Source organism: Amaranthus tricolor, chromosome 2 (assembly GCF_026212465.1).
Source record: "Amaranthus tricolor cultivar Red isolate AtriRed21 chromosome 2, ASM2621246v1, whole genome shotgun sequence".
Classification (NCBI taxonomy): domain Eukaryota; kingdom Viridiplantae; phylum Streptophyta; class Magnoliopsida; order Caryophyllales; family Amaranthaceae; genus Amaranthus; species Amaranthus tricolor.
The window spans coordinates 33,139,232-33,162,205 of record NC_080048.1 but is presented as its reverse complement, the minus strand read 5'-3'; the positions used below and the strand labels follow the sequence as shown (position 1 = coordinate 33,162,205).

The window sequence follows — 22,974 nt, the reverse complement described above, 5'->3', positions numbered from 1 at the left end:
TTAATGAGAATAAAATTATGAAGCTAATTTCTGACAATGAAGATGGAAGGTTGAAACTACTTTTTTAAGAAGACAACTTTGGTTTTAGGCCAAAAATAAGATTCAACCTAGACTCCTATATATTTATAGAAGTTTATTGCACATAAAAATACGTGCCTGTTGTAAATATTGTTATACTTCCTCCGTTCCATAATTGTTGCTACATTTGCATGGGCACGGGAATTAAGAAAAGTGATTGACCTACGCTGTAGCTGATTGTTTACTTTATAGAGTATAGTATTTTATTATTGTTAATTGAAAAAGAATAAGGAAAAATAGGTTGTTAGGTTACTTTATAGAGTATAGTATATATTTTATTATAGAGTATAGAGTATAGAGTAAGATAAAAATAGAGGTAGATAGAACTTTAAATGATTGTTTTATTACTAAAAACGGAAATGTAGCAAGTAATATGAAATTGCCAAAAATAGAAAATGTAGCAAGTATTATGGAACGGAGGAAGTATAATCAATGGTTGTAATTTTTTAGTTATTCCATTATTGACCTTGATACATATAATATTAATTCTTATTCTATTATTGACCTTGATACATGTAAAAGTACAAAAAATACTCATGTGATCAATAATTTGAGTAATATTTTTAAAAATCGAACATATTCATTCTTATATATATGCGAGGAAGGTAATCAAAAAAGAAAGAAGATGAGTTATGTTATCTTTCATCACTTATGAGCCATGCGAGATGAAACTTTTATGCACAGTTTTAAATTATTATTTCAAATCGGATATCCTAATGTTCAGTCGAATGTCAGATTGAATAAATTAAATTTTCGAATCATCAGATAATTTTGCTCAACTCTAGTAATGACACGCACGACCCGTGAACACAACCCATGTCAAATAGCCAATTTGGATAAAAATAATAAAAAATAAAAAAATTGTGTTTGTAACGTTCACGTGCCGTATCAATGAGGATACCACATTGGGATAGAAAGAGTAAAACTGGAGTGTTTTTCCCATGACTTGGGTCCGACTGTCAAGTTCCGATTTGGTATTGCACCTTTTAATTGCTTAACTGCCCACCAAAAAGTAGTCGCAAAATGCATTGAATTCCTCAGAAAGCGACGCAAATAAACGTAACAACATGCCTTCAAGGCTTCAACTATACTCTATGTCTATATATCCTCAATTTCATCCCCCAAATATCCAATTATTATCCTCACATTTGCCTTCTTCTCAACAAAAAAGGGTCAATTTTCAGTTCTTGAGCTTCTTTAATTGAGGTAAAGTTTTAATTTGAAGCCTTTACATAATTTTTTTGGGTTAAACTGTTTATGATTTGATAAAAAGTTCATTGAAAGCTGAAAGTTGAAATTTTTGGTGATTTTATGAAGTGGGTTGTTTGTAAATTGTTGATTTTAGGGATGGGGAAGAAGAAAGTGTTGATTCCTGCTGATGAAGTTGACTTGAGTGCAGTCAAGTATGAGTATCATCAAGTTGAAGGTCAATCTCTTAATCACTAAACATTTTGTGCTCAAATTTGTACTAGTTGCGTTGTATACCAGGAGTATATGATGATATTTAGTGATCTTAATGGAGTATAGAGGCACTATTTACTTTTTTTGATATTTCGTAAATTGAGAATTTTCATCAACAAGACACATCACCGAATAAGTTACGTGACCGATGAACTATAAGAGTTTGTTAACATATGAGACCCCATGTTTTCTTGGGCCTAGGCGGTAAAACACCTTGAATACGCCTAGAACCGCGCCTGATGAGTTTTATGAGAATTTGGTTATTTGGTGTTGGGTTGTTTGGTGATGGATTGATGGTGTTTTTATACATTGGTCTTTTATGGGAACTTAATTTGTCATGGTTATTGTTTAATCTTCTTGAATTTGTAGTGAACCCTTCTTCATATAGTAAAGGAGGTAAGCGATCTGACAAAGTGTATCCAAAAATCACCTCCTCTAGATGAAGAGTTTTCAAAATCCTAAGGGGGTGTTTGGTTTGACGAAAAAAATTTTTGTGGAAAGTTTTGGTTGGTTGCTTTGACAAGGGAGTTAAATCGGAAAAGCGGGTGGAAAGTGTTTTCCATCACTTTGCAAATACTTACTTCCTAAATAGGATGAAAACCAATTTTCTTCCGTTTCCTTAGGAGTTTTCCATCATCATCATCATACCCAGTATATCCCGCACTCATAGGGACCTATGAGCAGCGTCTGGGGAGGGAAGGAAGACAACAACCCATACCTATAAAGGAGGATGTGTTCAAAGAGTCCCCCGGCTCAAAACTGATTCTTCGAAGAAGTTATTCCCCCCTTCACTCGCCGCCCTGCACCATAAGTTTTCCTTCGAACCAAACAAAATAAAATTAATCATCATCTGCATTTTCCACAGTAAATGTTTTCCCCAAAACCAATCTCCTCTTAATGTATGCAACTGTTATATTTCTTTTCAACATTTTTGTTATAATCAGCATCCGACCCTTCCAAGATACTTTAGTTTCTCATAAGGGTGATAACTGATGATATGAAGATACTCAAATTTTGGAGAGCTGAAAATTGTCTTGTTACGGCTGCGCTCATTGTTGTTAAAATCGCGATTCGGATCGTAGAATCGTACGATTCTACGATCCAGATCGGACCCAACGACTAGGATCGTTAGTGGAATCGGAATCAAGTAGGATCATTGGTGGGATCGTTAGAATCGGATAGAATCGGCTAGGATCGTTGGTAGGAGTGGGTAGGATTGGCTAGGATTGTTGGTAGGATCGGTAGGATCGTTGGTAGGATCGTTCAAAACTACTAATTTGATTTTTTTTGCTAGTATCTTTGTTCTCTTTTGCTTACTATGGTTTATTGTTATATCCTTTTATGTATGTGCTCTAAATATATTATGTGTAGTCTAAATCTTATATATATTTTGTCATTTCGTTAAGAATAGAGAAAAAAAACGACATTAGAAAAGTAAGATATGTATGTATTTTAAAATTAAAGCACAATCTTAAGAAAATATATGGGTTATTATTGCTATTTTATATTGAAAATGATCAAATAATAAACATAGACATCATACAACTTGTTAATGCTGCAAATTTATAGGATCATCCGATCGTACGATCTAATCCTACAATCCGATCCCACCAGTTGATTTCGATCCTACGTAGAATCCCGATCCTGACAACTTTGCCTGTGCTTGCTTATTTTTCTGTTGTACATGATACTAATCCAAATGGAATTGGCTCAATACATTCAAGAATCAAGATAGGATCAATCTAGAATTTGATAATTCTTGAAACCCCCGCACCTTTAGAATTTCAGACACTTACATGTTATAACTTTACTGTCTTACAGCTCCACATCTCACGGGATCAGCATTGGGATTATTTCTTAAGCTTCTTGAAGTTCCAATTATAGGTCCTATGATTATCACTCACCTAAGAAAAAAGAATAAAATGGTTGAGGTTCGTTTATCTTGTTGCTTGCATATAATCTTTATATCTTGTTTGCTTGTGCTATTTAAGCCAAGTATGGTAATACAATACGTTGTTTAATGATTAACAGCTACTAAAGAATACTGACATTCCGGAGAGTCCCATGTTTAAACCCGAGTACTCTCCCCAAGGTTATTTCTTCTTCTATAGGTTTATTTAAATTAGCAGTTTCTTCATTATGCACTTGCTTATCAGCGTCTATTTTATTATCTGCAATGAGCTGCCTGACATGATTAACCTTACTGTCTTAGCAACAATTCAAGTGTATTATTCTCAGTATATTTTATACATGAAGCGGAAAATGTATAATCGTGATGTCCAAGATATGGGAGATAACCTAAAAGTTAATGAAAATTTCATATTATTGCCTCACTGGAAAATTTGGATTTCCTCAGCAAACAATAAATAGACTGATAAATTAGTGATATAAAAGTGAAATTTATTGTATAACTAGTAGTTGATCAATGTTCTTTTTTGGGTTGAAATGATGTTGACAAGGTCATGGGCTAATCTAGTGTGTAGTCATTGAGGTCAATTGATCCCTTAAATCCAAAATAAAATCAAGTAGTATATGTAAATGTACCCTAAATGAGTTGGTTAATGTGTTTTCTTCCACATGAGTGACCAGGATTTAAAACCCATGAAGTGCGTTTTACTTGAAAAAAAAATTTTTATATTACTTTTTTTTCCAGGATCCGTCACTGGATGAGGGAATATAGGGAATCCTTTAACTGCAAAATAGGGTTTGCATGTGATATACTAGCTTTATACTTTATTTGTTTGAGATATACGTGAACAACCTGTAATAATAAGTTTGAATTGTGCCTTTTAGAGCCGGAGCAAGAGGTTATTTTTGTCGACGAAGCTGGCTGTCCTGAGGAGCGTGTCGCAGAAGCCTTAAAGTGCCTCTCTGAATATGATCCTGCAGGCTGTTGGGAAGATGATTTGGCAAAATCGTTTCGTTATTGGAAGATACGTGATTTTGCATATGCTTATCGTGCCAAGCTTGTTACCCCATCGATGGTCTGATACCTTACCTATAATCATTTTATTCTAGAGCCTTTCACTTTTATACTATTACATGACATACAATCAACTAATAATAAGTGCAGATTGCTGAGAGAATAATCTCAGCCTTGGAGGTCTTTAATAAAGAAAATCTGACCACTCCATTACTCATATCTTTTGACGCTGAGGATGTAAGGGCGCAAGCAGCTGCTTCTACTCAAAGATTTGAAGAAGGTAATGCTCATTTCTGACGTTTTCGGAATGTGTTTTTTGGTAATGATGCTCTCGTATATTTGTCTTCAGTATTTTCTTTGACATATTAAATTTAAGATTATGTCATCACTAACTGATTGACATGGATTTGCAGGAAAACCTATATCAATTTTGGACGGAGTATTCATGACAATCAAGGATGATATAGATTGTTACCCTTATCCATCTAATGGTACAACCAAAATGACTATTGTTTGCTAATCTTTCTACATGCATGAAGCTCATCATCAACCTTTGTTTATTTTTAGGTGCTACTACATGGTTTCATGAAGTTCGACCGGTTAAGAAAGATTCAGTTTCTGTTTCTAAAGTGCGCAATTGTGGTGTAATTTTAATTGGAAAGGCAAACATGCATGAATTAGGTCTTGGGACAACTGGAAACAATGCCAATTATGGGTAAGTTATATATTCTCTTGCAAGAAAATATTGCACAACAGATATGTTACTGTAGGGCCAATAATATAAAGGAACAATTGATATTAATAATCCAACCTTTTGCTCGTCCGCTGTGAATAATCCCACCTTTAGATTATTTTCTAACAATCCAACATTTGCCCTTAGTGCGCTGGCCGCATGCCCTATTATTACCTATAATTAGTTATATGGTATGTTATGGGCAAATGTATGGCAAATGTTAGATTATTAGAAAATAATCCAAAGGTGGGATTATTAACAGCAGATGGGTGACAGGTTAGATTATTAATATCAATTTCTCTTTATAAACAGGCTTTCATATCAATGCAATATACATTTGATCAGAGTCATTGAGATGTCTTCAACAGAAAATTAGACCTTGGTTATTTGATGTGAAAATTGCTTGTTCAAATGTGCATTAGACTGTAGTATCTCCCTTATATTCATTTAATTTTCTAACGTGTTTTTTTATTACAGAATCTTCGTCTCTCAATTGGGTCAATGTTAGCTAGTTTGAAATCCCTCCATTTTCTTTTTCCTGCTTGTTAGTATGATGTAGTGTTTGTTTCTTTCCAGAACAACAAGAAATCCACATGCGCATGACCGGTACACTGGTGGATCTTCATCTGGCCCGGCAGCTCTTGTAGCTTCTGGACTGTGTTCAGCTGCTCTTGGGACAGATGGTGGAGGTTCATATACATCTCTTGCTTCTTAATGACTTTACGCCTTATAGTTATCGGCCTTCAGTTGGAAGATGTTGCTTTGGGTACTGATAATAGGTCTCTATGTACATCAGGTTCAATTCGCATTCCTGCATCTCTTTGTGGTGTGGTGGGCCTCAAGACAACATATGGAAGAACTGATAAGAGAGGGTAATCACTGCATTGATCTACTCCCTATGTCTATTAGTGCATGTTTTCGCCTTTTGAGTTGAACGTTGATTGTTTTTATTTATTAGTAGTTTATTGACAATTTTAAACTCCAAAAAACGAAGACTACTTGTAAAAACAGGAGATAATATCTTAGGAATGGAATTATCTTATAGAGATCCTTGCGACATCTAACCGTCTAATGTTTCATGTTTCCAGGGCATTGTGCGATGGGACTGTGGATATTATTGGTCCAATAGCTTCATCAGTAGAGGATGTTATGCTTGTGTAAGACATAAATGCAACCTTATCCGCCATGCGTTATTCTCTTTTTTCCTGAACGTGATTTGATAACATGTTGTCAACTGAGTCGACTCTAATCTTCTGGGATTAAGGATTTGGCATTGTTGTTGCTATGACCTGTTGTCAATTGAATTAAGTTTCTCCGCCACTGTTTGTTTAACCATCTTTATCTATGCGCTGCCTGTAGTAGGGACTAGAGAAAATTCGGTCAGGGTCTTTTGTCATCGTAAATGAATTTGACTGCATAATGTTGTAGTATTAGGCAGGATAAGAAAACCGAATCGTTTTTCTGATTAGATGTCCATTTTAATTTGAAGCCTAAAGGAAACAAAACGAGACATGTTTCATGAACTTTTCTATGGTAATCTCCTGCTAGTTTAAAGATTGACCAGAATGTTAATTAATGATCTTAATATGTCAATTGTGTTTTTGAAGGTATGCAGCAATATTAGGTTCCTCTCCTGCTGATAGAATTAGCATGAAACCTGTAAGCTATTAGCATCAGTTCCCCCTTACTTTCTGATATCTTAATATGACACACATCAACTGATAATTTTTGGACTATTTCCAGTCACCGCCTTGCTTACCGAATCTGAAGTCTGATGCCCGAATCAAGGCTGTAGGGTCATTACGGCTTGGGAAGTATACAGAGGTAGTTCCGTGATTTCTTTTGCAGTGATACAGTTTCATACTCGGTATGATACATTACGAGATCTGAATTTATAATATTTGTGTTGTAGTGGTTCAACGATGTGTATTCCAGTGAAATATCTCAGAAGTGCGGGGATGTTCTAAATTGGCTTTGCAAAACCCATAACTGTCAAGTAAAAAAATTTTCATAAGTACTCAAATACTTTTCTGCAAGCGTTTGTTTCCCCAAAGTTATTCTGAGATTTCTTGAATGCAACTATCAGATCGAGGAGATTGCTATTCCTGAGCTGCATGAGATGAGTACCGCACATGTAGTTTCCATTGGAACTGAATCTTTGTGCTCGTTAAATCCATACTGCGAAGAGGGGTATGTTCTGTTACTTTTCTGAATGTTTTTGTCAAACCAAGTAGATCTTAAATCCCCCCCCCCTCACAATAACTCTTGTGATACTGTCTACATAGGATCAGAACTGTGGAGCCTTTTTCTCGCTTTGGGTCAAGAGTATATAATTGCCAGTCGGTATTAGTCGTTTACATGGAAAAGCGCTTATACACTAGTATTAGTTATTTTAAAAGATGAAACACTAATATTGTTAGGTAATTTTACATGACGGAACACAATATTGTTGGCAAGGTTGGTGCTAAGCACAGGCAGGGTAGCCGATCACCTAGGGCCCCCTGAAATAAGGGGCCTTAAATATTAAATGGTGCTATTCAGGCGGTTTGGTTTCAAGCAACGCTTTTTAAGTGATTTTAGAATATAATGTTATACGATACATTAATTTTTCTTGAAGTGGAAAAAATTTGATCTTTTGATATAATGAAGGGCCCCATTTTGAAAAACATCGAAAAAATTAATAGGGCCTCTAAAATCTTTGCTCCGCCCTTGATTGTTGGGTTATTACGTGATAAAACACTAATCTTGCTGGTAGTCCTTTGTGGATGGTGTCATGGGTATCCTAGTTTAGCAATATTTAGCAAAATTATTCAGAATTGCTGGTTCCATTTGAAGTAAGCATGTTTTTGAAAGAGATTTTAAGAAGTAACTCTTTCATGTAGGAAAAATTCAAAGTTGACTTATGACACCCGCATCAATTTGGCGCTTTTTCGTACATTTTCAGCTACCGATTATGTTGCAGCCCAAAAAATTAGGTGAGTGAATTGTGTGTGAACAAAGCTTATGTATGGGTAATTTCATGATGACAATTATTACCCTTGCAACTGACCGTTGTTGGGCAGACCCGTTTTGATCAAGCCCTATGATACGGATCTTATGTTCGCAAAAAACTGTTGAATCTTGCTAGAAGGCGACAATGCAGTATTTGAACTTGCTTGTGATTGCCAGTGGAATCTTTTTGTAACTTAGTTATATAACTGTATAATCTGGCTATGTTCGGTCTTTTTGATTGTTCGTCTGTTACTGGTTTTTAATCCAGGCGAAGGATGATGTACTACCACATGGAGATTTTCAAGAAGGTCGACATTATAGTAACACCAACCACTGGGTACGCTTCTTCATTATTCCTATTTTTGTACTGTTTTTTTTATTTGTCATTGTGCCTTTTACCTATCATAGAGACGAGAAATCTGAACCAAAGGCCCAACCAAGTCCTCGCATGCATACTGCAAAAACAAGGCCGCATCGGCTGCATTGTAAAAACGAACCGATATTTTACGCATTGGGCCGTTTCAACAAATATCTCATGTTTTCAACCGATATCTGACGTTATGATAACCATGATCGCAATCATTACCACATTTTTGCACTCTGCTTTTATGTTGTCAAATTGGCTATTTCGGATTTCTCTATGTTATGCATTTGGCCGTTTCAACAAATATCTCATGTTTTCAACCGATATCTGACGTAGTGATAACCATGATCGCAATTATTACCGCATTTTTGCACTCTACTTTCATGTTGTCGAATTGGCTATTCTGGATTTCTCTATCCCGAGTTGGGAACTTTGGACATCAGCCTGTTTTGGCCCGGCACATCCGTCCAGACTCTGGAATTGAATAAATGAACTATTTGTAGAACCATGTATGCCTTGTTTTTAAGTTTCTTTTCTTATGACACATCTTTTTTCTTAATAGCATGACAGCACCAGCCATACCTTCCAATGCTCTTAAACTTGGAGAGACAAACTTGCAGGTTTCAAGTGAGTTGGAATTCAACTTGATCTGAAGCATTCCGTCTGGCTGACCTTACAAATATCCTTCCCACTTGAACTAATTTAATCTTCTTCCTCTACTAACAGGTTACCTGATGCGCTTTGTTTTGGCCGCGAATCTTCTTGGCTTCCCCGCAATTACCATCCCGGTAGGTCATCTCTTGCTTTTTTGAGTGGAAATTTCTGGTTACGGAAAGCTAGTTTACACTTAATTCCACTACATACCTAGTTTCTGTCCTGTAGGTCACCCCTGTACTAAAAATGCTATCAAATTTACTTGTTAACCAAGCTACATACGAAACTCGTAACCGAACTCAACATCTTTTGACCCAACATCCAATCCAATGAAACATACTTCGCTTCTTTCGATTCGCTAGTTCGTCTTTTGAATTCAAGATTCGCTCAAAATGGTTCAAAAATAGCGTAAAATCGACCATAATTTGTTTTCTTCAATTCATGATTCATGAGATGATTAGCGAATCACATGACAGTGACACTGATCCAATCCAACGTCTCAATTACTTACCACAGTAATATTTTTACATGAATGTTGTGACCATTTTCTGTTCTAATGCTTTTTACCAAAATAAACCGACTCTTACCCATCAAATTGGTGCATGAAAGCAAAGACTGACCCATCAATCATTTGTTATTTCAGGTTGGTTACGATAAGCTAGGACTTCCAATTGGCTTACAACTTCTAGGCCGACCATGGTGTGAAGCAACGCTTCTGCATTTGGCATCTACCATAGAGGTATACATCTTCCATGAATGACTGGTGAACGTTCTGTTGCTGTGTGCGTAATCACGCAACCTTGACGTTCATATCTTGCTTTAACTGCCTGTAACAAGTGCCCCTCTTGTGATTAGGAATCATATGGGATGACCAAGAAAAGACCAGCTTTGCACTATGATATCTTGAAAGGTACATAAATAATGCTGTTTATTCATAATCTTCCGGCTCTCGAGAGTTCCTATTTAATTGCTTCATACACCTATTTTTTTCGGGAGTGCGTTGTGTCACGTGTGTTTGCCAGTGCGGGACATTGGGCTGATGACCATGACGTTGTGATTCTGCCCTTTGCAAAGATGACCTCCCAATATTGTTCATTGTACTTCCCATTTATACATTATCATGTATTGTTACCATTAATAAAAGCATTTGTTTTACACTTCTGCATACAAATGATTGAATTTGTTATTTTGTTTACAAGTTCCTTGCACTAAAAACAATGATCAAGGCACTAGAGCTGATGTAGCGCAACATAACTTGCCTATCAGTGCCACATTCCGATAATCCAACCACGACTGTTATCCAGATTTAAATGCCAGTTTTTCAGGGATGTAGCCTAGGTTTTGGCCGATTCGCTCATATCACTATAACGACATTGCATTCAACACCATACAATACACTAAAATGTATTGTGCAAAACAAGAATTACTCTATCTGACGCCCTGAATGACCACTTCTAGGAGTAATTTGACCTATGCAATGGGTCAAATGCGGACTGGGCTCAAATGAAAATGTGTGGGATCAGCTTGGACCATACAAAAAGAAAATGAGCTTAAATGGGCCAGGGCTTTCAATCCGTTATGTGGCGTAAAATGGGTCTTTGGGTATCCATGGTAATATAATTACAATCCTCATATAAATGCAACACTAGTTGGATAAATTCTGTCACCATTTTCTCTATGGCAACCCTTCCTACCAAGCAAGAATTACCATCCCTATACCAATCCCTTGCTCTACCTCAAGCTTTTTTGTTCTTTTAAGATGAAAGTGTATTTTTCAATGCCCAATGGAGCTTAAAATTCTTTTAGGATGGTGTTGGATTTGCTCTAATCTATGTTCTATTTAATAAATGGAAGGTATTTCATTATCCTCATCAATCCAGTAAATCCTGCTTATAGTACTGGCCAGAGTTTAGGGAGAATGGGTAGAAGTCATATCAATACCTTCATCACAAAGAGTTCACGATTCATTAGAGCCCTTAGCTCGAGAAACGTCCCACAAAAGAATATCCTTCAACGTATTTATCATAAATAATTCCTAGAATTAGTAAAAGTATGACTTAGAAATTGCTACCCTCCATGAGAAGTAACGCTAACATCCGACCACCTACATCTCATTATTAGCTGCAACTGCGGATGTCAATTCGGAAATTGTTATAAAACTTGGACACTATGATTGATGCCTTGACACGTGGTCGGGCAGCATTACATGCGGGAGCTTCTCTATCACATATTAGAGATGGGGGAGCGCAGTGTATGCCTAGACGATCGAGCTGTTTTAAAAGTGCCTGATCCAAAAATCCCAATTGAAATTAAAAGTTATTTGACCTGAAAAGAAGTTATTTTTTAGATTTACTAAACCGATATTATTCGAATCGGTTGATAACTGAAAATTAAAAAACTGAATCTGAACTGCGGCCGATTTTTGTAACTAACAAATAATTATTAAATGAGATTACCCGAATCGAGATATATTCGACCCGAATTATGCACGAAATCGAACTTTATTTAGCTAAAATCGGCTAAAATCAAATTGATTTTAGTCGAACTTTTGTAACGGGAACTGATTTTCAATTGAAAACAAGTTAAAACTCCAGAAATGTTATGATTAATTGTAGTTTTTAAAATTATTATTAATTTATCGAATAATTCAAAAAATTTATCCTCATCATCGTATCTAGTGTATACAGTCCATAGAAACTATGCTCAGGTTTTAGGTTGAGATGAAAGATGACAACTCATACTCGTAATCGTAAAGGAGAATGTGGTCAAAGACTTCCTCAGCTTGTGACAATTTCAACAAATTTATAACTAATTTATATCAAATGATTAATGTTTGAAAACTAATTTCTAATAGTGCTACATTGTAGAGAACTTTAATAATTAATTATATTACAAAATTACCCATGAATTATCATATCATATAATATTATAAAAGAAATGAAAAATACCATATGATAATTTCATAGAGCTTTGCCAAATAAAGTATTTTAACATTTTACAATGGGAGTGTTTGACAAATTAGCTTATTGAGCAATTTTAGCTAATTTTGATATAAATAGAGGGCTGAATGGTCAAACCAGCTAATTTTCATGGTATATTGTTGCAATGGAATCTTTAGCGTGAAAAGTGAAGAGTGTTTTCAAAATCATATATTGATCAGTAACAATTTGTTTACGATATATTAATTTTGAATATTTGAATATTAGAATATTAGAGAAACTCCTTTTATTATAAATAAAACTTGATCTTATAGTTATAAAAATTAAACATTTTTCCATGAAAATGACCCCAAAATAATTATTTGAATGAAAAAAATTATACTCTTTCCGTTTCAATGACTTTGACCTATTTGATTTAGACACGTTCTAGTCAATTATTGAAACCCTAATATCTCTAATTGTGCATAATTAAAAATTATAAAAAATTGAAATAAATAAATCTTATATTGAGACGAATCAAATAAAATTCTATTTAAATATGTTTTAACTTATAAATTAAAAAAAAATATAAATGAGTGAATAAAAACAAATACTAGTATTTGAGAATAGTTGTACTCACTACAAAAATGAGCGGTATCGGCAAATGTAGCTAATTTCTTACTTTGAAGTGTGAATACTATCAATTGTTGATGTTGACTAAACTATAATATTTGGTAATAATACATCTACAACATATTTTCAAACCTTACATGTGAAATTGTCAAAAAGTGTTAACTAAACTCTAATATTTGCTCATAAAGAGTACATGTGAAATTATTAATGATCAAATTGTTAACTCCTACACTCCTACTAGTATGTATGAGTAATAAACAAACAATTGTAATCATATATACCCACATGAAGAGTTTTGAATTTGAATATGAGCAAGAAAAGAATCCCAAAATATCACCATTTCTAATAAATCCTTTCCAATCATTGGTTCTCTTATCAAGAATAATTTTCTGGCCCTAGCCCCACACTCATCACTATTATATTCCTTTTACTGAAAAGTTAAAAATTATTTTCATAAAAAAATAGGAGCACTAATCCATGAATTTAATAAATTGTATAAATAAAAATAAAAATAAAAAAACTTTAAAAAAAAAAAATCAAAAACTAAGAATTAGGTCTGCTTCCTCGTTTGCATCAAACAAGGAATACAGTTTACATCACATTAAGTGATTCAGTCATTCAGAGACACAGAAATCAAATAATCAGAATTTTTTTTGAAAGGGTAATTTTATTTTATTTTTATCTTGTTGGGTTTTGTTTTTTTTTTTTTGTAAAAAAAAAAATAAATGGGAGAAGAACAAGAACAAGAACAAGTAAAAGCAGTAGAAGATTCAAAGGATTCTTCTGTTGAGGTTGAAAGAGCAAAAACTGAAGAAACCCAAGAAAATAAAATGGGTATTGCTGATTCTGTTGTTAGACCTTCATGGTTTACTCCAAAAAGGTATCATCTTTATCTTTTTTCTTTTCTTGTTCATCTTCCTATTCCTTCCATTTCTATAAAATTTTGTGTTCTTTGTTATGTCTCTTGTAAAAAGATTGTTTCTTTGAAGATTATATGATGTTTTTTCAATTTGATGTAGAATTTGATTTGATTTTTTTTTTAGTTGATATGGGTTATTGGGGTTATCTTTGGGGTTTAGATTATGTATTCTTGAAGTGGGATGTCAGTTGACTTTTTGTTAGATGTTCATTTTATCAGATATTGTGTTTTTTTAAGCTTTTTTGATCTAGTTGATTGATGGGTTATGAGAAAATTAGGGTAGATTAGTCTGATGATTACTGCTTAATCACACCATTAACTAAAATTGGGTTAGTGTGATGTTTCTAAAATTAGAGTTGGAGGTTTGCTAAGCTTAATGAGATGTTTTCTTTGTTACTTGGTGTTTAACTATTGTGAAGATTGCATCTTTCTTTGTTTAAAAAATCATTGTGGATCTTATGCAGGTTATTGGCAATATTTTGTGTTATTAACTTGATAAATTATTTGGATCGAGGAGCGATTGCTAGCAATGGTGTGAATGGTGAACGCGGGACTTGTAAGGGTGGCACATGCTCCGATGGTAGCGGCATTCAGTAAGCTCTATGCATTGACTACTTTCAATTTCATCATTACTTGAAACTATAAATTATGAGGCTCAATTTTTCTAAGATTTCATAATATTTGAGTAGTCATCATTAGTAATCTGTAATCCCATTTCTAATTTAGTTCATTAGTAGATAGGTTTGCGTTCATTAAAGTTAAGATTGAGAAATATGTACCAAATTTCTTGAATTTTCAGTTTTTAGGGTTTAGGGTTTTATTCTCTTTCGCTTGTTCAGTTGAAATTTGTTTGAAAAAGGACTTAGGGTTACGCGTATTGGAATTGTATATATGATTAAGTTGTATGCTTACCTGCAAACATGTTCACATATACACCCGTGACTCTTGAGTATAATGTATATTTGTAATTTGTCTAATATGTACGACTCCTTTGTCCATTTGAATTTCTATATAACGCAAATTAAAGTGACAACTTTCAGATGTTGTGTAGCAATTCAAGGGGAAGAAGGGAGTATCATTTTATTAATGCCCCTCCCCTGTTTTTTGTGTCTCGCATGCTATGTTTTTCTTCTTGGTTGTCTTTACTTGTTCAATGTTCATCGTTGGGACATGTATGTTGTTTGTGATATTTCTCCTCTTTTTATAGTATCGTAGTTTGATCTTACTCTTGTTCTTGATCCATGTAGGGGACAATTCAACTTGAGCAATTTTCAAGATGGTGTGCTATCTTCAGCTTTCATGGTTGGACTCTTAGTTGCCTCGCCAATTTTTGCCACATTAGCCAAGAGGTGGGTTGTAATATCTTCTACTTTTACATGTTCTTCTTTTTCATACGCTCTTGGATTTTCTGTAGATAAAATAGAATTAGTAGAATTCAGCCTCACTGTTTAAGCAACTGTTACACCCACATGCAATCCATTCGCCCCATCTCCAATGCAAAGGAAATTTATTTTAGAACTGAAAAATCTCTATACAAACTCAAATTCTGTTGAAGAGTCTTATGTCTGTTGCATTTGAACTCAAAACTGAAAAGCTGAACCGAAACCTAGCTAACCTTGCCAAAAACTCAGTCAACTTATTCGTTTGTGACGAAAGCTAGCTGCGTTAGTCAAATAGACAGAAAACTGTGAGATAGTCTGTTTGTGGAACTGCGCGTTTCATGTTCAAGGATACCAGTGAGTTATTGACTTATTGTGTAACTTCTGACATATATCGATACATAAGCTTCTAAAAGTTAATATACTAAGAATCACCCAGAGGCCTGAAGTAAAAGCTATTCAAATAGTATCTTAAGTGGAATCATTTTTCACAAAGTTATCCCCAAGTAACATTTAGTTTGAATTATAGATGTTTGGAAGTGTTGCTGCTGGTGTGCCCAAATCTGATTAATCATTAATGTCGGTCAACATGTATGCGGTTTTTCTTTGTCATTGCAGGGTCAATCCATTTCGATTGATTGGAGTCGGATTGTTAATCTGGACTATTGCTGTAGTTGGCTGTGGGTGTTCATGGGACTTTTGGTCCATTTCCATCTTTCGAATGTAAGTCTTCCAAATTCCAAGGCTAACCTACTTTTTTGTGATTAGTTACTCATATGATTTTCTCTTTTTAGGCTTGTTGGTGTAGGTGAGGCGTCATTTGTCAGCCTTGCTGCGCCATTCATTGATGATAATGCCCCAGATAGTCAGGTATCCCATTTCTTCTCTCTCCTCTGTTTCTTGAGGGGTTCCGATTAGCTTCTTATATCTTACATTTCTTTTTTATGGTTTCTTATATCTTACATTTTTAATGATTGCACAATTAGGGATATTGTGTTACATTTTAGGCGGTGTGTAATCATCAGTGTCATTTCTGATATTTTATTACCCTAGGAAAAATGAAAGAAACGGACCCTTTTTAAGAGGATTGATTTCGATCTTTAATGGTTGTTTGATAAAAGTAAAGTTACAATTTTACAAGCGATGTTCTAAGTCTGACATGACATCATTGTTGAGTTGAGGTATTTGGCCCTTTTTAGCTCTAGGCCCTAGGCAAATGTCTACCTTGTCTTGGATTAGAAACGGCCATGGTTATCATTTATCTCCTATACTAAAGTTGTGCGGTCAATTAACTTGTTCCAGCTACTCCTCAATACTGACAAGTTATTTAACTCATAGCCATTGCTTTTGGCTTTCATGTATATATGCCCCGCTCCCTAGTAAAATATGAGCCGACTTCTCTGATCATGTAATTGCAACGTGTTAATAGAATGAAATCTGATTACTTTGCAACTTGTTATGTTAGAGAACAGCATGGCTTGGATTCTTCTACATGTGTATACCTGTTGGATATGCGGTTGGTTACATTTTTGGTGGTTTGGTAAGTTTTCTAAGCTGCTGTACTTACTATCATTCTTACCCTCAATATATAATATAGCATATGTCCTTGTGCGTGTCGATTAATGATCGTCTTACCATACTATTGTCTGTTAACCCTAAGTACCAAAAACTAGAAACTTCCCATTGATTCCCGTTTCGGAAACTTCATCCCCAAAACTCTCGAACTCCAAATTAATATTCCAATGAAAAAAATCACGGTCTACAACTGATTAAAATATTATTAAAAAGCACCCCGTCATATGATCTCTTCGTTCCTCAAATTCTAAATTATCGTTTCACATTTTGTGTTTTCATTCTAAATTAACATTCTAGGTTGGGAGCCATCTTGCCTGGCGGTGGGCTTTCTTTTTGGAGGCAATCTTGATGGTTCCATTTGTTATTTTTGGTTTTGTTATGAAGCCGTTGCAGTTGAAAGGTTTGTGATTTCTCCTTGCATTATCTTTTCTTCCTATACTACAACTTGGTTCTGGTTAATTTCCTCTTTTTCTCTTAATAATCAGGATTTGCACCTGCCGGGTCCAAGGTATCGTTGTTGGTGGAGACAGCTGCTGCTTATGTAGAAGGTGTGCATGAAATTCATTACCCCTCTAAACTCTTAATAGACTATGTTTTCATGCATTTTTATATACTATCTGTTGTATATCTCATTTTTGATGCGTTGTTTGCCCCTGTACTCCAATATAGAGGCTTGAACGTTTTTTTTAATGCGACATACATCTTTATTAGATAAATGCTAGCATGTTTAGTGTTGTTCCTTAATAAGGCAGTTTCGAGAATATAATGCTTGTCCTAGATTTACTTCAAACAACTAGCTGAATCGCCCGAAATTACTACAAGGGATATTTTGTTGGCTTATGTCATAGTATTCAAAAATATGGTTGCATTGCATCACATCAGCCGCGTTGTAAAGGTTTCAAAAAAACGAATCGATATTTCCTGCGTTGTAAAGGTGTACAAAAACCGCATTTTTGACCATATGAAGAGATATGTCATGTTTTTCGATCGATATTTAGGCGTTATGATAACCACAACACTTCTGTTACCTCATCATTTTTCCGCTGCTGCGACTGTAACCATTGCTGCATTTTGCGCTATGCCTTACGTACATCCCCCCACCTTAGATTTTCTGATTTATCCACGTATTTTACTTTTGCTGCCTAGCTAAGATAGGATCATGGGATTTTGTAATGTTATATTAAGCTTTTTTTTCATTTTGTGATGGCTTCAATACTAATATTTATATTAAAAATGCCATATTCTAAGAATTTTGTACATGTTCGTGGGAACTACTGAATGTTATAGCATAATAGAATGTAGTTAGAAAATCCAAAGTTAATACTTAAAAAGCCCTACTTATTTTGGCTAAAAATTGTTACCCTAACCCCAAAATTAATGGCTAAAGTTCCTTTTCGTAAAATAAATTTATCATGGACAAAACGCAAATAATTATGTCATCCAATAACGGTTCAGATTGAGGCTGTTTCAGACGATGCCACCACTACTGTTTTGTCGTGTAGAATCTGTGCTAACACTGGCTTACTACTTGTGAGTTTTGAGATTCTGACAACAATCTGAGATGCTGAATCTATGAAGGTGGATATTAATCCACAACAATGCCAACGCCTTAATGCCAACTTTTAGTAATTAACTTTAGGAAATTAAAATTATATCGATAATAATCACATCAATATTTAGTAGCCCGTAATTTTGAATCGGATTACAATTACGAAATTGTGGGATTGTCTTTGCAGAAACAGAAATTGCAATTACTGTCAATAAAAAAACCGATGAGAAAAGTGGAACTCCAAATGAATCTCCAAAGTAAGTTTGATTTTCTCGAGTCAATGTTTATGCACTACCACCTTAAAACGCTCTATATTTTGAAATGTGAGATCAAGGATAATATGTTGTACAGTTCATAATCAAATGCATTACTGCACATTTCAAGTAAAGTTTTTCTTATGCCTTTGGTTTTGAATATAATGCAGGTCAACCGGGAATGAATTTACAAGATTTCTGAGTGATATGAAGTCGCTTCTTTCTGAAAAGGTTTATGTTGTGAATGTTCTAGGTACCTCCACATTCTTCTTTGATGAGACTTCTATGTGCATCGACTTATCGCTAAAATGTTTTGAGGGATGGTAAACAGTAGTCAAACCACCTCTATTCAATAAGTAATATACTCATAAAAGTAATGTTTAAGAATGACCGCTACATTGTTATATATTATAACATAATTTAATTTCAAATGCTGATAATCATGAACAATGGGAGAAAAGATCGAGTTTTGAAGTTGGATATACAACTTATTTTGTTCGAGTCCTTGCTAGATTATAAAATTATCTACTCCTTGTACTCTTTATTAATTGGATCATAACGAAGTAGCATAAAGTTTACAGACTGTAAGTTTGTAACACTATGTTTGGATAACAACTTTGGAGAGAAAAGAAAGGAAAGGAAGGGAAAGGGAGGGAACGAAAAGGAAGGAAAGAGAAGTTGAAGGAAATTAACTCTTGTTTGCTTAGGAGGGAAGAGAAGGAAAAGGAAGGGAGATGGGAGTTTTCCCTTCAGATTTTTCCAACTTTGAAAAGATTGATTCCTTAACAAAAATCATCCCTCCAATCCCTCCAGATCTCTTTCCTCCCATTTTGTTATCCAAACAAGAGATCCCTCATCTCGCCAAATCCCTCCCCTTCCTTTACCTCTATTTTCTTCCATCCAAAAACACCCTAAAGGTAGAGAAAATGTTGAAAGGGTGGATCTAAGCCCCAACTTAAGAGAAAGAAAGAGAGAAAAAGCTTATAGAAAAGATTCAGCTGAGATAATTTTGACTTCTCAAAGAGGTATATATAACGATTAAAAAATGATGGAGGGAGTAACATGCGATATTTTTCTTTGCCTAAGACTGAAGTCCTTAGAATGCTTATACATTGTATTGGCTTCTCCAGGTTACATTGCATACAACTTTGTTTTGGGTGCGTATTCATATTGGGGACCAAAGGCTGGGTACAATATCTACAATATGGTATGTTCTCACTTTATTCCGAGGGAAGTGAGGTCCCAGCTTACTAAATATGTTTTCATGACTTTACTTTCTAAGCTATTGCTCAGGAACTTGTCATGCTTAAGAAGTATGTAACTTGTGGCAATGGGCTTTTATACGTCTAACTCAACAATCTGGTCCATTTGGTAGAATAATGCAGATATGGTCTTTGGCGGCATTACTGTTGGTTGTGGATTGGCGGGAACTATTGGCGGAGGTCTCCTTCTTGACTACATAAACTCGACAATTTCAAATGCTTTTAAGGTAAAAGCAAATCATTTGACGGCTGTATCTAGGATCCGTTTCGTATTCTATAGTTTGTAAAAATTAATCTCCTTCTGATAAACTACAGCTTCTTTCATTGTCCACTTTGCTCGGAGCAGCGTTTTGCTTCGGTGCTTTCTGTTTCAAGAAAGAGATATTTTTCCTCATTTTCTTTGCCGTCGGTGAACTATTAGTCTTTGCTACGCAGGTATATTAGTTTTTATGCGTTGCTTTCTTATCCTTTTAATTCCCGTTGTATGCTATATTAGTTTTCAAAGTGGCATCGTTAATTTCTTTATAAAAAAAATAGTTTGTAAATTACAGCCTTAAAATTTAGGACTTTTGCGAATTACAACCTGAATGTTTAATTTTTGTGAATTACAACCACTAAAGTATCAAAGTCTACAATATTTAGGCCAAATCACAAAATTCCGACCACTTACCCTGAACTTGCGACCTAGGTTGCACTAAAACGGACACGGACACGACACGGGTACGGGAAAACGCCAACTTAAAAATGGCGGACACGGGGACACGAAAATGGTAATATAATAAATATATCAAATTAAAGATAATTTTACAATCTTTCATTTGACATTTGTAAATAAACACTTAAAAACCATAAAAATCACATAAAATGCAAATAAGTACCAAATAAACAACATGAGTATTTAAAATAAGTCATACAAACCAAATCAAAGAAAACCAAATAAATAGGTAAATTTCGATTTTTAGGAGTAGCAGCAGCAACGCAGCACCAAGTTCGAGTGTTCGTAATCGTTTGTGATGGAGGAGCAACCGGCGGTGGCGTGGTGCGGGAGTGCGGCAGCGACGGTGGAGGTGGAGGAAAAGTTGAGTAGAGTTTTTAGGGTTAGAGTGAAAGAGAAGGAATAGAGTGAGAGCCTGAGAGGGAAACAGTGAGTGAATATGAGAAGTTCTCAGTTCAGTTCTTGCTTTTGTTTTCAATTTAATTTTTTTTTTTTAAAAAAACTTGTCCTTCACTCTAGCCGTGTCCCTTCCGTGTCCTAGCTGTGTCCGCGTGTCCGAAAAAATATTAAAATATTGGACACTTCATTTGGCGTGTCGGACACGGATTTTCGCGTGTCCGTGTCCGACACGTGTCCGACACGGGACACGTCTGTCAGTTGGCGTGTCCGTGTATCAGAGCTTGCGACCACTAAAATGGTCGGAATCATATGATTTGGCCCGAATAATGTAGACTTTGATACCTTGGCGGCTGTAATTCACAAAAAATAAACGTTGATGCTGTAATTCGCAAAAGTTATAAACTTTAAGGTTGTAATTTGCAAATTATTCTTAAAAAAAAATTACAATGTTCAAATCATTGCACTATTCATAAATTTTGTTTCTGCTTGCAGGCCCCAGTAAATTACGTGTGTCTACACAGTGTTAAGCCTAGTTTACGACCACTTTCTATGGCCATGTCTACGGTTTCAATTCATGTGTTCGGTGATGTACCTTCTTCACCCTTAGTTGGTGTTCTTCAGGTTAATTTGCTCTTCAATACCTTACTCATGTTTCGATGTGCACTATTTTCTATCTGAGCGCTGCACATTAGACCGAGATATCTTTATAGTCACCACTATGACTTGAGTTATTGACAAGTAGAGGTGTTCATTTGGGTCATTGAGCTAATTTCGGGTTAGGTGTTTTGGTCGGTTTGAAATCGGGTTTTGTGACCATATCGTATTTTACATGATTGTAAATCATTACTGAAGTCGGGTTCGGTTACAATGTCGAGTAAATTTTAGGTCATCAGGTCTGTTTTGAACACCTCTATGACAAGCTATAACATGTTTTCCATGAGCACATCGAACTAATACCATCTTTGAAGTCCGCTAAGATTATACGTGCTACAGGATCATATCCATAATTGGAGGAAAACCGCTCTGAGTTTGACGTCTATTCTGTTTCTAGCAGCTGCAATATGGCTCATAGGTAAGATCATCGCTGCATTCATACGCTGATACTGCGTGGCTGTGCGCATAGCTTGCCATAAAATTCATTTATACGCATTTTGGTGCAGGAATCTTTTTGCACAGTCCGGATAAGTTCAATGAAGTGAACGAACATGATCATATTAGAGGAGCTAACGGACAAAACAAAGCACCGTTATTAGAGGAGGCAAGTAGTGCATAGTTCATCGGTTTAACGTAACATCTCAACGACTAGCATCCTCACCTTCCTTCGACCTGTATAGTATTTTTTTTGTGAGTAAATGATAGATAAGTGTTTTTTTTTGCCCATCTTTCTATCACCTACGATTTTTGCGGGTGATCAATTCATTTCCTTAAGTAGAAGACGATGATTGTTTCGACTTTTGCTTACCCACAAGTTTGATAATTGATGTATAGTTAACTTACTGGTAGAGAAGATTGCAACAATTTTTGTGATTCAGGGCACTGTTTTAGTGCAGTATCTAAAATAAGCTATTTAAGTGTTTTCAGCTTTTATTTTATTTTAATTTTATTTTTTATTTATTTAATTTTATTTTTATTTAAATTTTTGTGACTGGAATCTATCTCAACTTGTTGGTGCTTTATGCTTTTATTCTTTCTGGCTGTAGAAGGAAAGAATGAAAGTATTCACTGATTATGACCCTTTAGAAACATTTTTTTTTTTTCCTGCTTCCGGAGTAAGGATAATATACTGCGGGTAAGAGAGAAGGGAAAATTGGTATTTATAAGTGGTGAAAATTGAGCCCCCGCCACAAAGATGAAAGAAAATCCTTTCATCATCAGATTATCTTATTAAATTATTAAAAGCGGATAATTTTAGCCTTTAAATAAGTATTTGTGTATGTCTTAAAATTCAAATTGTTATAATACACAATTTCTAATTTAACTATATAAGTAGGTGGACTGGTGGAGGAATATCAAAGAGACGGATAATATAGCTTTTGTGATGAAATATAACTTTTAAAAATAAAAAAGTATTAATTGAAAGTTGAAATACATATTTTATATAGAAATATTTTGATTTCACTGCTGGACTTTTATCACCTGATAATTAGAAAAATCAAAAAATATATAT

General features: G+C 34.9%; 2 protein-coding genes across 2 annotated transcripts; both read left to right on the top strand.

The window, feature by feature from the left end:
• The first annotated feature begins 1,028 nt into the window (after positions 1-1,028).
• On the top strand, positions 1,029-11,370 carry LOC130806366 (fatty acid amide hydrolase-like). Its single transcript, XM_057671406.1, has 21 exons — positions 1,029-1,284; positions 1,424-1,504; positions 3,361-3,470; positions 3,571-3,631; positions 4,333-4,523; positions 4,613-4,742; positions 4,876-4,953; positions 5,030-5,177; positions 5,772-5,884; positions 5,992-6,067; positions 6,284-6,352; positions 6,803-6,854; positions 6,939-7,019; positions 7,108-7,191; positions 7,282-7,385; positions 8,078-8,170; positions 8,455-8,523; positions 9,113-9,177; positions 9,277-9,338; positions 9,848-9,943; positions 10,060-11,370. The coding sequence occupies exons 2-21, from the start codon at positions 1,426-1,428 to the stop codon at positions 10,120-10,122; spliced, it is 1,824 nt and encodes a 607-aa protein (XP_057527389.1). The 5' UTR covers positions 1,029-1,284; positions 1,424-1,425; the 3' UTR covers positions 10,123-11,370.
• Positions 11,371-13,023: 1,653 nt separating this feature from the next.
• Positions 13,024-22,392, top strand: LOC130806371 (probable sphingolipid transporter spinster homolog 2). The gene is made up of 16 exons (XM_057671417.1): positions 13,024-13,635; positions 14,139-14,267; positions 14,922-15,023; positions 15,672-15,776; positions 15,848-15,923; positions 16,519-16,593; positions 16,926-17,028; positions 17,114-17,176; positions 18,365-18,434; positions 18,602-18,684; positions 19,562-19,638; positions 19,807-19,920; positions 20,009-20,128; positions 21,300-21,428; positions 21,801-21,879; positions 21,968-22,392. The coding sequence occupies exons 1-16, from the start codon at positions 13,481-13,483 to the stop codon at positions 22,078-22,080; spliced, it is 1,593 nt and encodes a 530-aa protein (XP_057527400.1). The 5' UTR covers positions 13,024-13,480; the 3' UTR covers positions 22,081-22,392.
• The last annotated feature ends 582 nt before the right edge of the window (positions 22,393-22,974 follow it).